This window comes from Trichoderma gamsii, assembly GCF_001481775.2.
Source record: "Trichoderma gamsii strain T6085 chromosome Unknown Scaffold_1.2, whole genome shotgun sequence".
NCBI classification, from domain to species: Eukaryota; Fungi; Ascomycota; class Sordariomycetes; order Hypocreales; family Hypocreaceae; genus Trichoderma; species Trichoderma gamsii.
In genome coordinates this window covers 802,655-817,706 of record NW_020171338.1, presented here as the reverse complement: position 1 = coordinate 817,706, position 15,052 = coordinate 802,655, and the positions used below count along the sequence as shown (strand labels likewise).

Below are 15,052 nucleotides of genomic sequence, written 5' to 3'. Positions count from 1 at the left end.
TTAGAAAATAAAATTATAACACTAGAACTAATGGGTATCCATGCATCCGTCCACGCACTCCGTATCCATCGTGGGCATGTCAGTTATCAACCACTATCATTAAAGATTGACCAAATTGATAAATATTACTCCCGCGCCGTTGAAACTAATTTGAGTAAAAGATCCAGTCTTAGTTAGCTCCAGGATAGGCCATGCCCTCATTTTTCTGGTACTGCTCAGAGTTGACATTGTTCAAGAGAGCCTCGCGATGTGACGACTCCTTGTCAAGCTGAATGAGGTTGCAACAAGCACAACAGTAGGACTTTACCATATCCTCAAGGCAAGTACCTTCTAAATTGTATTTTCCCCTGATAGATTGGCGCTGCATGCTTGCAAGGACACAGTGTAGACCGGGCACGCAGAATAGGAGGCACTTGATAAAGCTAGTTAGTTGAAACTGTCCATACTTGCAACCCTTTACAAAAGACATACCGAGGTGTTCACTGGTTCGTAGCCTTCCAACGAGCCGCTCTTATGAACACGATGATGGACTTTTCCAAAGGTTAAACAAGGAACCCAGCAGGTGATGAGACATGTGTCAATTGGTGAAAAGCAATCGAAGAGAGACGTGCTCCATTTCCCAGCGCCAGGCGGAGATTTGGAGTTGATGTGCTCGCCAGGTCGAGACAAGACATCGTTGAAATGATCCTTCCAATGATTCACATCAGCGTCGCTAATGGGACTGGAGTGAGCAGGCGCAGAGGATTGAACAGAAGCCTGAACTGGAACTGGGGCTGGGGCTGGGGCTGGGGCTGGGGCTGGGGCTGGAGCGGGAGCAACATCGGGGGCAACGGCAGTCTCAGTAGGCGCAGACATGTTGATGGAGAGTTGGGTATCAATTAAAAGAGGTTTATAAAACGGAGTAAAAGAGTGACAAGAGGTGAATTAGAACAAGATCTTGAGTGTGTTATTAGAGAGCGAGTGGTGGTGGGTGGTGCAGGACAAGAAGTCAAGAAGCCAACGCCGGCACTGAAGACAACTGCCGTCTAATATATACTAGATTGAGATGCATATAAACGACTACCTACTCTAGCTCCAAGCCAAACAATCCTTTCATTTTACGACTTGGATAGTCTATCCCAAGGCAGACTGACAAGCTTTGATGCCTAGGTAGGGGTCTAGGGGTACCAGTCATCAGGTCAGCCTGTGAAGCTGTCAGTGGCTGTCAGGTTTGCTTTTGATAGGAATAAGCCTAGATCCACGCGCGAGGGTCCGAGCATGGCTATTGGCTCTTGTCACAGGATTCGCTCAAGCATATTCTGTCTAGCGGTGGGACGAGTTTGTGCTGGCCTGTAAGCTAATTTCAGCCGCATCTGATACGTATTAGATAAAGGCCTGAAGCGACGAGCAGCTTTGCCCAAATAATCCTTGGTGTAACGCCATTCATTGCGTAACTAGGCTGTACAAAGTCAAATTACGAGATGAAAAGCCAACCAAGTAAATATATTGTCTAAAAATGGATCATGTTAGAGATCTGGTAACGAGATAGAAGAGCAGAAGAAGCTTTAAAGCTCGGCTCTCGCGGATAATGGCCATGGCAAGCAGATGATGATATGATACATCAGCCATAGACCAGGCTTGCATAAGTCAAAACTGACCAAAACGCGTCCTCGCTGCAGTAGTGTCCCTCCAACGTTCAATCACCTATCAAAACTCTGCCCGCTATCTCCAAAGCTGAACACCCAAACAGATGCTCGCTCAATGACACGAGCTGCATGAATCATACTATGCCCCTCGTATTAACGGGATTTGACTCTGCTGCCAGGTTGATATAGTCTGGGCTGCTTGTCCTGTTTGCTTTTTACTGGGTATTATGATTCGAACGGCGCCACCGCTGGGCATGAAGGATGAAAGCTGCATTGTGGAAATTGCATTGAGGCCATCAAGGATTGGCTTCCACGCGAAGGCTTGTTTAGAGGGGAGCTATCCCGATATCCCTGGCAAAGTGGCTTCAGCCCAACGGTGATATTTTTAGCGATTTACGGCTCAGCGCATTGAGCTGTACTGATGCTAAAATCTAACCGGGACGTGTAGACGAGGCAGCGTCGCTCATCAACAGCGTCTCAATGGCCTGGATGCAAAGACGGTAGCAAGTTCCACAGTAAATGAATTGCGACTCTAGCTGTAGCTGTGGCTTTCGAGCTACAAGACCCCTGCTTGCTTGAGCGCTTCCGCCACCTCCGAATTTAGGTCTGCCGCGCCCATCCACTTCTTCTTCTTTTGCCGTATATTCCAGACATCTTTTTCTGTGAGAAGAATCTCGGGATATTGTTTCTTCATCAGCTCGATGATTGCCCTTGCCGAGAGTTTTGTCTTTTCAAGGAGCACCTCGATGTTGTGTCTCTGCTCCTCAGTCAAGGCCGCGCGCCGGTGAATAGGAAAATTCACCGCGAGATTGGGAGCGTGATTATGATCTGGACACAGAATTCCTGGAACCCACTGATCCCCGGTGTCCTTCCTTTTCACAATCTTCATCTTGAAGGGGCAGCCCGTGCGTTTCGTTTTTGATTTGCGCAGCCCGGCTGCCTGTGACTTGTACTCGCCATTGCCGCATGTGCACGCAATATCGTAGCGGCGCGGCAAGTTGTTTTCATACGACGAAGGGCGTTTCTTCACAATCGCATATCCTTCTTCTCGCGCGTGATCTTGGAGAGCTTGGAAAGCCTCATCTGCTGATTTGAAAAGCTTATCTGTTGGAGGAGGCTGGAGCGGCATGCTTGTGATGGAATTCGACGTTGCTGCTGTATTGCTGCAAGCACGGTGTTAGATTTAGGTACTGCCTACCCCTATTATAACTAGCAGTGTGTCGGCTCCAGTGGAGATTTTATTACGATTAGATACTTTGATTTGCTGGGCAGTTTGCGGCCAGAGTCAAGTAACTTCTGAGTAGCGTAGCCCCGCTGAAGCTACATGCGCACAGGCCTTAGCATGCACCACACAGTGATAATAGCTCATCATTCACTCAGTCCGAACGGGCCCTTGGTCTCTTTTTCTGCAACTAGCAGTGGTGAGGCTGAGGTTCCAAGGGCATTATGAGACTTCTTCTGGCTAGAAGCGGTGGAGATAGACAGCGCAGTGGGCTCGCCAGTGAGTCTTGAAGAACAAGGTTGAATCAACGACTGGGAGCCTACTGTGCTTTGTCCATTCTGTGTTTTTGTTTACTGACATGTAGAGAGTTTTGAGTCCTGAGGAACTACCTACATTGTAATCTTGGACACTATTCCAATTGAAGACGCCTCGGCAAGAGAAGATTGAAGTATGAGCCCAGCATGTATCTGTTGGTATCTTTCTTCAGAACGGCTGCATGTTTGCACGGCGTTGACCCCCCAGCCTAATTACAGATCCGGCTGGTTACATGGAATCATTGTTCAAGATGGCCAAAGCACTGTGTGCTCTAGGATTAGAAGCATCTGCCGAATTAAAGCGGACGTTATAGTTTCCCACTGGTCCTGCAATTAAGAGTTAGTAACAGTAGCTGTAACAGTAGCAGTAACAGCAGTAATAGTAGTAATAGTAGTAATAGTAGTAATAGTAGTAATAGTAGTAATAGTAGTAATAGTAGTAATAGTAGTAATAGTAGTAATAGTAGTAATAGTAGTAATAGTAGTAATAGTAGTAATAGTAGTAATAGTAGTAATAGTAGTAATAGTAGTAATAGTAGTAATAACAGCAGTAGCAGCAGCAGCAGTAACTGGCAAGTCATTGTAATGGCCTAAGTATCCCTTGAACCTACTCTCAGATCGATCTATAGGAATGGTATTCAGCCGCCCTGGCTGTCATCCATATGGATCGCATACTCAGACGAAACGCATCAATCAACTCTTAAATGCCGACACTCCGTATTTGCACATCATCCCACTACCTTCTTGCTGCTTTTGAACCCCTGGCACAATAGTCACGCTCGGTCCAGGCCTATATCCAGATAAGTCAGGAAGAGAAACCCATCAGCATTCGCTTAACCAGGTCATATGAAGACAGCGGGAATAGATCAGGCCAGAGTGAGACAATGTGCTTCCTAATACAAAGACCAAAAATAAACCTCCATCAGCCAATCAGCCATCGGAACCATCCAGCATACGACATCCTGCCCGTCATCACTGCAATTGGCATACGGATTTTGCCGTACACCCAGTAAACGAAAGTTGGAAACTATGTCAGCCTTTATAGCTTCTCTAAAGTGCATGCCCATCTGGCGCGCGCCTATAGCCACTGATTATTGTAAGATGGTCTCTTATCCGCGCATGTCTACTGGCCTTATTGACTCTAGAGCCGACGTATAATTTAAATTACGACGCTTGTTTTAAGTTACACAAAGGCTTTGGCTCCTTAAACAAACAACCATCACTGAAGCCTTTGCTGACTTTTCAGATCTAGCCCTTCGATAAGGCGTGTAGCAACATCCATGCATACCGATCTGTGTTTGCACGTCGATGGTACGATGGGGTGATCGAGAAAATCCTCGGGGCTTAAATTTTTTTTGCCAAGGAACTTTCTCATTTACCGCAGCATCCCTTCAAGCAAAATTTTACTAGAAATTTATAAAGTTCCTAGCGGCCTTTTGGAAGACAACGTGGGAGCCTATTGTCATTGCTCTCTCTGTCCTGGGGAGTATATACCACCCTTATATATCACCCTTAGTTAACCAATGGCAAAATTCTTTAAGAATATCGCAGAAATTGCGACTAAATCTCAGAAAGTCTTCATCTTTTAGCTTAATAGGGTGCATTCTGTTGTCGTCCGCCAGCCACTTAGCCGCGTTAACCTTTAAAGATACTATATGAGAACTCTTGTGTAGTAGCTCAGATGTACTGGCTTTGTCATCGCGCTCTGCAACATCATTAAGTGGTTCATTATCATTATCCTCAACTTCTTTTTTGAATGAGATATACTCGCCATCCTCGATTAGATGAATGGGGTCAATGTCATCTAGAATATCATCTTCGAGCTCCTCATTGCCGGCAGTAAATCCCTGTGATTCTTCATCCCAGGCTTCCTAACTGCCGTCGCTGTCGTTTCCACTATGAAAAGCGGTAATGTCCTTATAGTCGGAGACAGGAGGCTCTACCTCCCTGGCGTCTTCGTCTACGCTAATATAAGAGCTAGCAAAGATAGCAGAAGCTTTTCCTTTGCTGCGAGCCACAAGTGCTGAAGCGCGGCCAGAGCTGCGCCAGTTCTGCGGAGAACCAGATATTAACACCTGGTCATCCTCTTCATCGACTTCAACCTTGGCCCTTTTGGCTGGCAGAGTCATAGCGGCAAGCTCTTTGCGGGCATTTTTAACAGCTTCTGTCGCCTCTGCCAAAAACTATTTTTACTCTTTACATCTCCTCTTAATGCTGGTCTCAGTAGCAGCAAAAGCAGAACGTCTAGGTTAAGGGTTGACACTGCCAGGACTTAGGCGAGTTAGAGCAACTTTGCTGGTATCTATTCCTTTTTAAGGAGTCTCGGCAAAGGATGTGAGACTAGTCATTGTCTAGAACTATGGTGCTTCAGCTGATATCCAGGTGCTGCTGCTCCCATAGCCACTCGTGTCTGTTCAGGCCACAGCCTTCGCAGTCTTCGCGCGGACCGACTCTCCAGGACTTCGGGTCCCTCTGTCTCTTACTACGGAGCGGCGCAGTATGATATCTAACAAAAATATCAAAAAAAAAAAAAAAAAAAAAAAAAAAAAAAAAAAAAAAAAAAAAAAAAAAAGAAAGAAAGAAAAGTCTGTCCTCAAAGCCACGACAAAAGCTTTTGGCAGTTCTTTTGCCTCTCGACGCTGACTCTGGTTCTCCAGGATGGCGCGGGTATTTCCTTCCCATTCGAGAACGACTTCATGGTATCTTGAAATCTACATTGTATTTGGACCATGGACCCTGAATGACGTGTGTGCTGTTCTTTCCAATTAATATGCATCAACCCTTTAAGAAAGAGTTCAAGTGTAGAGGGATTCGCTACACTTGCTTGAAAGAAACCGCGATATCACGAACGCTGGATCTGGTGTCGCGGGGGCTTTTGTCGGAGACTCGTGTCCGCGTCTGGTGGTATCTGGTCGGTACGTCTGCCACGCTCTGCCACGCTCTGCCTGCATTATGCTTGTGGCGCTCAAATGGCACAAGTGAACAATCCACGAGATGTCTTGCTCTCTGCGAGTTTGGTGCTCTTCTATTCATGACGTTGAAATGTCTATTACGATCGCAGACATATTCCGTGCGGTATTTGGGCGGCAGCATTGTTTCGCAGAGTTCAAAATGTTCTCTCAAAAGAATGATTTATATAGGTAGTCATGAAAAAAAAAACTAGGAAGGAAAAACAGACAACGACGACAATGAAGCCCCAGGCTTCAATCTTCTTCAATCTTAATCTTCTTCTCTTCCTTTTCCTCCTCCTTCTGCTGCTGCTGCTGCTGCTGCTGGGCAGGGGCCGGGCCGGGGGCCGGGGCACGGAGATGCGCACTGAGGCGCTCGACAACGGCGTGCGACAAGCCGGCAAGACGAAATTGTCGTCTTTGTTGGCGGCTCAAGCCACCGAAAAGGCCTCGCCCATGGAGGGCAGGATGCCCCGTAGCTGCTAAATATACTGGTATTAGTCTCAAGGCAAACGTCATAAAGAACAAATACATAAAGGGGATGCTTACCGGCGCCAGCACCGCCGCCAGAACTCTTGTTCTTGGCCTTTTTGGCCTCGTCCTTCTTCTTGTTCTTCTCTATAATCGCTATGTCAGTTTGATCATGACCGATAGAAAATGTGAAAAGCCTTGTAACTTACTTTTCTTGCCTCCCGAAGAGGCGCAACCACCAAATCGTTCTAGTCCAATGTTAGATGAGTGATCAACAGTGAAGCTATCTGCCTATGTCGCAACATACTCTGGGGAGCGGGCGGTGGGCGTCCACCACCATCACCACCGGCACCAACTTGGCCCTTGGGGCCCGACATAACGCCTTGCATGGCGTTCAGCAATCTGACGGCGGCATCAGAGTTCATCTATCTCCATGATTAGTAAGTATACGACATAATGGATGGTGTCTTTGGTGTGGAACATACGGCGAACAATTGGAGACAGACCCTTCGAAGCTAGAATGTATAGTTAGAGACGAATAGCAAATTTTCAAAGAGGAAACGCGTACAAAAAGAAGAAGGAAAAAACAACAAATGGCCCAAGGCCAAGACAAAAAACTGTTTGAAGCTGTTTGATAGTTAGCCAGAGCGGAAACGATGGAGCAATGAGAGTACATACGGAAAAAACGCCCAAAGGGCCGGCGTGAGATGATGGTGTTTCTATTGAGTTAGCAAGTCATCACCGGCGAGAAGAAAACAAAGATGAACTAACAAACTGACAAATAAAAATCGTCATATAATGATTCAAACTATATAGCTGATTAGCTACTGGTTCAAACAAAAAGTGGCGGTGAAATACGTGCCGGCGGGCGAGATGGTGATGATGCTGGATAGATTGAAAAGTCGAAACACTTTGGGCACAGAATGTCTAGCCCAATACTGCACGCGTACAGCGCAGCGTAACGTGACTTCGTGTTTTACATTCACTTTATTATCATATTTGCTTGCCACTTGGCAAAAGTGTGATGGGGGCAGCCTGGCGGATGCTCCCAGCTGGCACTATTCTTTTCAGAACGAAGAAGATTAACGGAGAATATGCATACTAGCTAGATACTGCTGCTAGCACTGCTGCTTCCAAGCACATATGATACATAAAATGATATAGCCACATGCGCTATGAGTAGAGACAGTAGAAACAGTAGAGACAGTAGAGACAGTAGAGACAGTAGAGACAGTAGAGACAGTAGAGACAGTAGAGACAGTAGAGACAGTAGAGACAGTAGAGACAGTAGAGACAGTAGAGACAGTAATATGCATAGGGCAACAGTTGTTCATCTTGTGTATATTCATGCTATCGAGAAAGAGAGAGAGAAATCTTGCCGAGGCAACCACCTCTTATCGCACATCTGTCTAAACCGCTAATGGTCTACTGCAGAATTGACCAAATATTAAATCACCTTCTCTTCTCTTCTCTTCTCTTTCTTCCATCTCCTCAGGCTCAATGCCCCACCGCAGCCTTATCAACCTCATCATCTTCTTCTTTTCCTTTTCCTACTCCTTTTTCTCCTTTTTCACCTCCTTCTTCTCTTAGGCTTCGGAGAAATCAAGTCAACCTCTTCATCGGAGTAATCAATCCCCGGTTCTTCTTCGTGTTGTCCTTCCTCTTCCTCTTCTCACTGTCTGTCCACCAAATTGAGGCCTGAGGCCTAAAGGTCGAGCTCGACCTCACCATCCGAGTAGTCAAGCTCGTCTACTTCCTCTTCCTCTTCCTCTCCCTACTCAGAGAACACTTGCGTTCAAAGCAAAAGTCATGCCTTGTTACCAAGGCTGAAGTCGACATCGTCATCGGAGTACTATATCTCCTCTTCCTCTTCCTCTCCCTCTTCCTCTTCCCCTCCTTCCTCTTCTCCTCCCTTTGGTGTCCGACCGGGGCCGGAACACCACCCATCTCCACATCTATAGCCTCCCCAGAGGCAGAAGTGGGAGGGGCGTGGAGTAGCGAGCGGCGGCGGCGAGGGCAGCGTCGGACAAACCAGCTTGGCGAAGCTGGTGCCTCTCAGCACGGGAGAGGCAACCGTTTGGGCTGCGGCCCATTATTTTGGTCACTATAAGCACCGGCATTAGTAAAGGTAAACGCCATAAACAAACAAGATATAGGAGTTGTTTACGGCCGCCAGACTTGTTCTTGGCCTTCTTAGCCTAGGGCTTCTTCTTTTTGTTTATAATCACTATGTTAGTTTGATTATGTACTGCAGATATAGTGAGGCAATAAGAATTACTCTTCTTGCCTCCTTCAGAGGCGCAACCTCCCACGCGCTCAATTCTAATGTTAGTTTCATAATCAAACGTCAAGCTGTCTGTGTCCAACATACTGGGGGAGCCGGGCGGACAACGTCCACCACCACCACCACCGCCCACTTGGCCCCACTGCCAAATTGAATTCTATCGACATTTGGAGCTTCATGTAGTCGGACATATGTTTCAAATTAGAAGATATACTCATAATGGATGGTGTCGTGTCCCTGGTGTAGAACGTACCGATCACTGCTCATCTCAACGCCTATAGCCTCCGCAGACGTAGGAGGGCCGAGAGCGCGGGAGCGGGAGCCAGGGGCACGGAAGCAGGAGTCGGGGGCACAGACGCGGCGGCCATTGTGGTGGCTATGGTGGCGATGACGTCTCGGGAGACGCCGAATCTCTCCTCGAGAGAGAGTTCCTCCTGGGCCGCGCCCAGTAACCTCAAGGCGCTTGGTGACTAAGTATACACACCGACATTAGTATGAAGTATGAAGGTAAAACGCCGCAGGCAAATGAGATGGAGATACTTACCGCTACCGGACCTACCAGTCTTCTTTTCGGCCTTCTTGGCCTTTTTTTTTTATTATTTTCTACAGTAGCAATGTTAATTTGAACATAAACTGTTAACAAAAAGCTTTGAGACATACTTTATTTTTCCTCCCGAGGAGGCACACCCGCCAACACGCTCTATTTCAATGTTAGTTTTATAATCAAAAAATCAAGTTGTCTTGCAACATATTGGGAGGACGGGGCGGTGGGCGTCCGCCACCACCACCACCGGCACCGGCTTGGCCCTCGGGGCCCAACGATATTACGCCTTTTAAGGCGTGCAACAACCGGACTGCAGCATCCGAGTTATTCTATCCCCATAGTTAGTATGTATACTCATTGATGTCTCTGGTGTGAAACATACGGTGAAAAATGGAATTTTATATGAAACTAGAATGAATAGTTAGAGCCATATACCAGAATTCAGAAAAAGAAACGCGTACAAAAAAACGACAAATGGCCCAAGGCCAAACGGTAAAGTATTGATTCTATGTCGCGGTTTGTTAGAGTAGAAACAGTAGAGAGCATCAGAGTACACACGAAAAAACTTGCCCGAAGGCCAAATGGAAGACGTCGCTGCTGCTGTGGGTGACGCCGCGGTCCCTTCCCGTTGGCGATGGCTGACTCACGCAAATAGCTAGTAACTATCACTGGAATTTGAAGCATCAGGCTTCAGTGGGCGACAGCACTATCTCCTCATCGCTATAGTCGATCAAATCGGGGACCACCTCCTTCCCCTTTCCCCTTTCCCTTTTCCTTTTTTTTCTCTCTTTCTTTCTCCTTTTCTTCTCACCCATCTCCATGTCCATGTCCTCCCCAGATGAGGGGCCGGGCGCGTCGAGCGGGCAACAATGGCCGCATAAGAAGGGACAGCCGGGCGGTGGAATTGTTAGTTTGAACATAAATTGTAGGGCCAAGAGGTTTGGGACATACTCTTCACACCTCCAGAGGAGGCACAACCACCGAGACGCTCTATTTCAGTGTTACATTCCATGATACCAAATTCAAGGGGTTCTGTAGCTTACTGTTGGGGCGGGGGTGGGAGCTGGTCGGTCACCGCCAGAGCCACCGGAACCAGATGGGCCCAGGGCCTTGTTCAACTCGCGCATCATCGCGAGGCGGAGACGAATGTCAGACATCTATCATTACTTAGTCAATATACTCATTGGTGTTTGTGGTGTGCAACATATGGTGTTGAGCATGCGGCGAAGGATAAATGTTCTTTTAAAACTAGATGATAGTCAGAGCCATATACCTACCAAATGTCAAAGAGAGAACTTACAGAAAAAAAAAAAAGCAGATGGCCGAAGGCCAAAAGACAGATTGAGTGAACCACTTTACAAGCTGGAGCGGAAGGAATCAAGATGTGGGAGCACATATAAAACAACAAAACGCCCGAAGGCCAGCTTGAGAGTGGGCCAGAACGAAGAAACGAAATCGAAGGGCCCAGCACATACAAATGGTGGAAGATGAAAATCCACATCAAGCTGTTGTTGAGAGGTTGAGAGAGGGAGCAAAGTGGTAGAAATTCTGCTGTCCGTGCACGCTGCCTAACATATGATTTTCATACCATTTACGCGGCAGTAGCCGATCTCGCATACATAAACTAGCAGGTACCTAATGAATACACCGCCATATCTTCTTAGGCAGGTACAAATCAGCTTAAATTACCTGTTCTCTCGAGAGACTTATCGAGAGATGCAGATAGAACAGTGATATTCGAGGAATTTCTATTATTGCGACTGCTCCTACTGCTCCTGCTGCTACTGCTACTACTGCTGCTACTGCTGCTACTATTACTATTACTACTACTGCTACTACTACTACTATTACTGCTACTGCTGCTACTATTACTGCTACTGCTGCTACTACTACTACTACTGCTATTCTATGTCTACTGCCTCTACTGATTCCTTACCCCGGTCCCACTTTATAGACTTCTTTTATGTTACTGTCTCCAAAATGAGAAGATAATAGACGTAGAGTGATGTTTTGATCCCTGAGTACCACTGACAACAAGGAAGGAGAGAAAGAGGAGCAAAAGATGCTGTGACACGCTTAAACATTAAGAATGGATTCAATGTCGAGCCCTTTTCTCGTGACAACATCGTTGAGATGATAGCATAAATGTTTTGGGCTATAATACGGCATAATCGATCAAGGCGCCCCCAGCTGCACGAATGAATCCAAATTCTAAGTTGTTGGCTGATGTTGTCGGTAACTCCAGATGCTTGCGAACGCAGCAAAGACTTAAAGAAGCGCTCTCCTAGAGAGCAAGCTTTAGAAACCGCTCTCGATACTTCTCTACTTTTCACTGAGCTGCATTGAAATGTTTCGTCTTCTGACTCTTCTTCTATCCAGACAGAATACAGTCTTCGTTGATCAGCCATCCTGTCAGGGGCTGCTAGGTGCCAGAGGAAACACGAAGAAATCTTGGAACGCTCTCCCAGACAATTAGTCTGAAGAAACGAACCCGCAATACTGCCATTTGTATCTCACCACTTTTGAAACTGCTTCATTTATATCTGAGCTGCATTGAAACGATTCTTCTTCTTACATCTGCACCAACACAGCACACAGCTCTTCATTGATCAACCATCCTGCCAGTGGCTGCCAGATGGCAGCAAAAGCAGCAAAACTAAAGAAGCATTCTCTCAGATAATAAGTTTGAAGCAACAAAATCGCAATACTGCTATTTGTATCTCACCACTCTCGAAGCTTTTCTATTTCTTTGTTAGCTGCATTGGAATGTCTTTTCTTCTCACATCTCTTCCACCAAACACATCGACTCGATGATCCGTCAGTGGCTGCAGCTGCCAGCAAAAGCAGCAAAACACAGAAGCTCTCTCTCAGATTGCAAGTCAGGAAACAAAGCCGCCGTACTGCATATTTTCATCTCACCGCTTTCAGCTTCTCTATTTCTCTCTAAGCTGCATCGGAATGTTTCTTCTTCTTACATCTCCTCCACCAACACATAGCGATCAGCCATCCTGCAAAATGGAGCTGCAGCTGCCACTACGCCGGCAGAACATCACTGATTTCCTGAATAACCTCTCCACCATGTCGCAAGCACAGCGAGAGCTGCGACGCCGCGCCACCTCTATTGCTGATGCGAATCGCGTACAGGAAATCACTTTGGCAACTCCCCAGCGCAGCGTCAAGCGCCGACGCACTTCTGCGTCTCCGATATCCATCGCGTCCACTCCTCCCCGCCAAGCATCTCGCAGTGTAAAGAGCGAGCGCGACAAGCTCTTCGATGCTATCGAGGCCGGAGACGATTACCCTGGTGCGCCTATGGCGATTAAGAGCGCGGACGACCTGAGTCAAGTGCAGCTGAAGAAGTGTTACGAGATTCTACACGCTTGTGGCAGTGCGACGGATCGTAATGCGAGCATGACCAAGACGAGACAGAGCATCGACGGCTTTTTGGATGCAGTGTTTAATGAGTGGTCGAGTCGCAAGGCGGGAAATTTGCTGCGCTCAGAGCTAGACTTCTTGGTGGAAGCAGAGGTTTCGGTGGGAAAGCTGTGTGGTAAGTGATTCGCCTTTTACCAGCTTCGATGACTGTTCCCTCGAGAAAATCAAAGTAATGCAGTATTCAGTCTGCTAATTGAAGGCAGTGAAACGTCAAGAGCACGCCAAAGTAACTGACTGCGATGCCGAAGCCCTCTGCACAGCCCCCGTTTCCGCCGTTGCAACGTACTGCAACAACCCGCCCATGTTTAAGCTGGAATTCTCGACTGTTGACGACCTTTCTGGTCAGCCCTTGGCAATTTGCCCGATCTCTAAGGGACACATTAGGTGGGTGGACGAGGATTGGTTGCAGGAGCTGCGTAAAGGCCTCCAGACCAAGATTATCGCCAAGATCCACAAGCACAACAAACACCTCGCGATATGGCAGGCTCGCAAGCTCATCGTCGAGTGGGCTAAGGGAAGCTTGTCAATGGGGGAGGGCGTTGATCAAATGGACTTTACGAAACGAGAGATGGCCGATGTTGTCTTGCTTGGATTGGGAGGACACGCCGAGGAAAATTAGCTGGCGAAGCCTCTTTTTATGGGATTTATAGGATTTACGGGATTTACGAGATTTACGGGATTTACGAGATCTACGAGATCTACGAGACATGTTTTCACATGGGCGTTACATCTGCAATGACAAGGGGAACAATCTGGGATGTTCCATCTATAGGGCTACGGGATTATCATACGATATATGGAGGCTGGGATCTACTGATTTTATGGGAATGGATACGGGTAGGAAGATATTTGGTGCAATTAACAGGAGAAAGTTCGACGCAGGTTTTTTTTCGCTATTATACCGTTATATCTTGGCAATTATCTTTCAAATCATGTATCTGACTCAATAACTGACGCCATGGCCGCATAACTAGTAGCTATCTCTCTTCATCCAAGGCGCGCACGCTTCGAAAAACCTGCCATGCACGTCTCTAGCCCCCGTTCTACCCAGCATTTCTTGAAACACATTCTCGTCTACTCGCTTCACAAAGATCAGTGCTCCCGCCCATATAAAATCAGCGTAGCTTATGTCCTTGCCTAGGAAAAAAGGTCCATCCGCTTGTCTCTCCTTGAGAAGACTGGTCAGCTCGATCAGGTACGGAAGTGCCGCGACCCAAGATTTCTCGCCGCCCAACTGGCGCTCATACTCATCGAGGGGCATGTCAAATTTTTCGGTATATTTGCCAACCCAGTAATCGTAGCTCTCTTCGCTGAGAACGACTTGAGAAAACTTGTAGAGTAGATTGGGATGCATGGCGAGGAGGCACTTGGAGACAAGGCCATCTACCCTGTGGACAATAGGCGAACCCAGGTGGACAATTGGAGAGGGGTATTTCTTCTCAATAGCCTTGGCGATTTTCCCTGATTCCATGAGATACGTTCCGTCGGGGAACTGGACTATGGGAACTGAGTATGGCTTCTGGCCCTCTCCGTCATTAGGCGGGATGCTGCTGCATCATTAGCCTGTCTTTGAGCCTCAAACGTTGATAAAAGAAGACTGTACTGTGGAGTGAATCTCGGCGCAATCTCTGGATAATGAACCTGTTTAAGAGCATTAGCTGCAGTTGTCCGCAAAGAATCCCATCGAGATATATGGATATCCAATGCTTACCCATTCCGTCTTATAGTCAATGCCCTTGTAATTGAAGAGCATGCGCGCTATATTAGGCCGTCAGTCACTGCAACGCCCAAAGAGCAGTGACGTATGCTGGGATATACGGCAATTATACATGAGATTTATTCCAAATGCAGCTACTTACTCTTCCACGTGTTCGGGGACCACGCAGTATGCGGCGCTTGGCTGGCGAGATCAAATAAGGTTATTTGCTCAGAGCCCATAGTTGCTGATTGTTCCACTCCAGATCACGATGAGAAGAGGTGAAAAGGATGAAAAGCGAAGATTCGAACATTTTTTTTGCAGCATTCAGGCCGAGATATATGTGTTTTAGATCGTATACATCATGATGAGGTACCTAATTTTTTCTTTGATGACATTACACATCATGCTTAGCAACTTAAACGCGCGAGAATCCCACCAGCCGATCTGTCCCAGCGATTCGCGGAGAACTGCCCGAATAGGAAATAATACCCAGCTTGATAAGGCGTTTAG

The 15,052-nt window shown here is 47.1% G+C and overlaps 6 protein-coding genes across 6 annotated transcripts; 1 reads left to right on the top strand and 5 right to left on the bottom strand.

The window, feature by feature from the left end:
• Nucleotides 1-169: 169 nt before the first annotated feature.
• TGAM01_v200230 (hypothetical protein) lies at nt 170-855 on the bottom strand (the record flags this gene model as incomplete). Its single annotated transcript, XM_018803284.1, has 2 exons — nt 170-412; nt 472-855. 2 exons carry the CDS (start codon nt 853-855, stop codon nt 170-172), a joined length of 627 nt encoding a protein of 208 aa, XP_018663690.1.
• A 1,326-nt stretch (nt 856-2,181) lies between these two features.
• TGAM01_v200229 (hypothetical protein) lies at nt 2,182-2,754 on the bottom strand (the record flags this gene model as incomplete). Its single annotated transcript, XM_018803285.1, has 1 exon — nt 2,182-2,754. One exon carries the CDS (start codon nt 2,752-2,754, stop codon nt 2,182-2,184), a length of 573 nt encoding a protein of 190 aa, XP_018663691.1.
• Nucleotides 2,755-5,032: 2,278 nt separating this feature from the next.
• Nucleotides 5,033-6,969, bottom strand: TGAM01_v200228 (hypothetical protein; the record flags this gene model as incomplete). Its single annotated transcript, XM_024548513.1, has 4 exons — nt 5,033-5,334; nt 6,659-6,736; nt 6,790-6,828; nt 6,888-6,969. 4 exons carry the CDS (start codon nt 6,967-6,969, stop codon nt 5,033-5,035), a joined length of 501 nt encoding a protein of 166 aa, XP_024406728.1.
• Nucleotides 6,970-9,065: 2,096 nt separating this feature from the next.
• TGAM01_v200227 (hypothetical protein) lies at nt 9,066-10,565 on the bottom strand (the record flags this gene model as incomplete). Its single annotated transcript, XM_024548512.1, has 8 exons — nt 9,066-9,334; nt 9,409-9,448; nt 9,525-9,564; nt 9,613-9,737; nt 9,791-9,816; nt 9,870-10,050; nt 10,369-10,398; nt 10,452-10,565. The coding sequence occupies 8 exons, from the start codon at nt 10,563-10,565 to the stop codon at nt 9,066-9,068; spliced, it is 825 nt and encodes a 274-aa protein (XP_024406727.1).
• Nucleotides 10,566-12,423: 1,858 nt separating this feature from the next.
• Nucleotides 12,424-13,462, top strand: TGAM01_v200226 (hypothetical protein; the record flags this gene model as incomplete). Its single annotated transcript, XM_018809177.1, has 2 exons — nt 12,424-12,958; nt 13,047-13,462. The coding sequence occupies 2 exons, from the start codon at nt 12,424-12,426 to the stop codon at nt 13,460-13,462; spliced, it is 951 nt and encodes a 316-aa protein (XP_018657654.1).
• A 351-nt stretch (nt 13,463-13,813) lies between these two features.
• Nucleotides 13,814-14,781, bottom strand: TGAM01_v200225 (hypothetical protein; the record flags this gene model as incomplete). The annotated part of the gene is made up of 4 exons (XM_024548511.1): nt 13,814-14,390; nt 14,447-14,484; nt 14,555-14,601; nt 14,703-14,781. The coding sequence occupies 4 exons, from the start codon at nt 14,779-14,781 to the stop codon at nt 13,814-13,816; spliced, it is 741 nt and encodes a 246-aa protein (XP_024406726.1).
• Between the last annotated feature and the right edge of the window lie 271 nt (nt 14,782-15,052).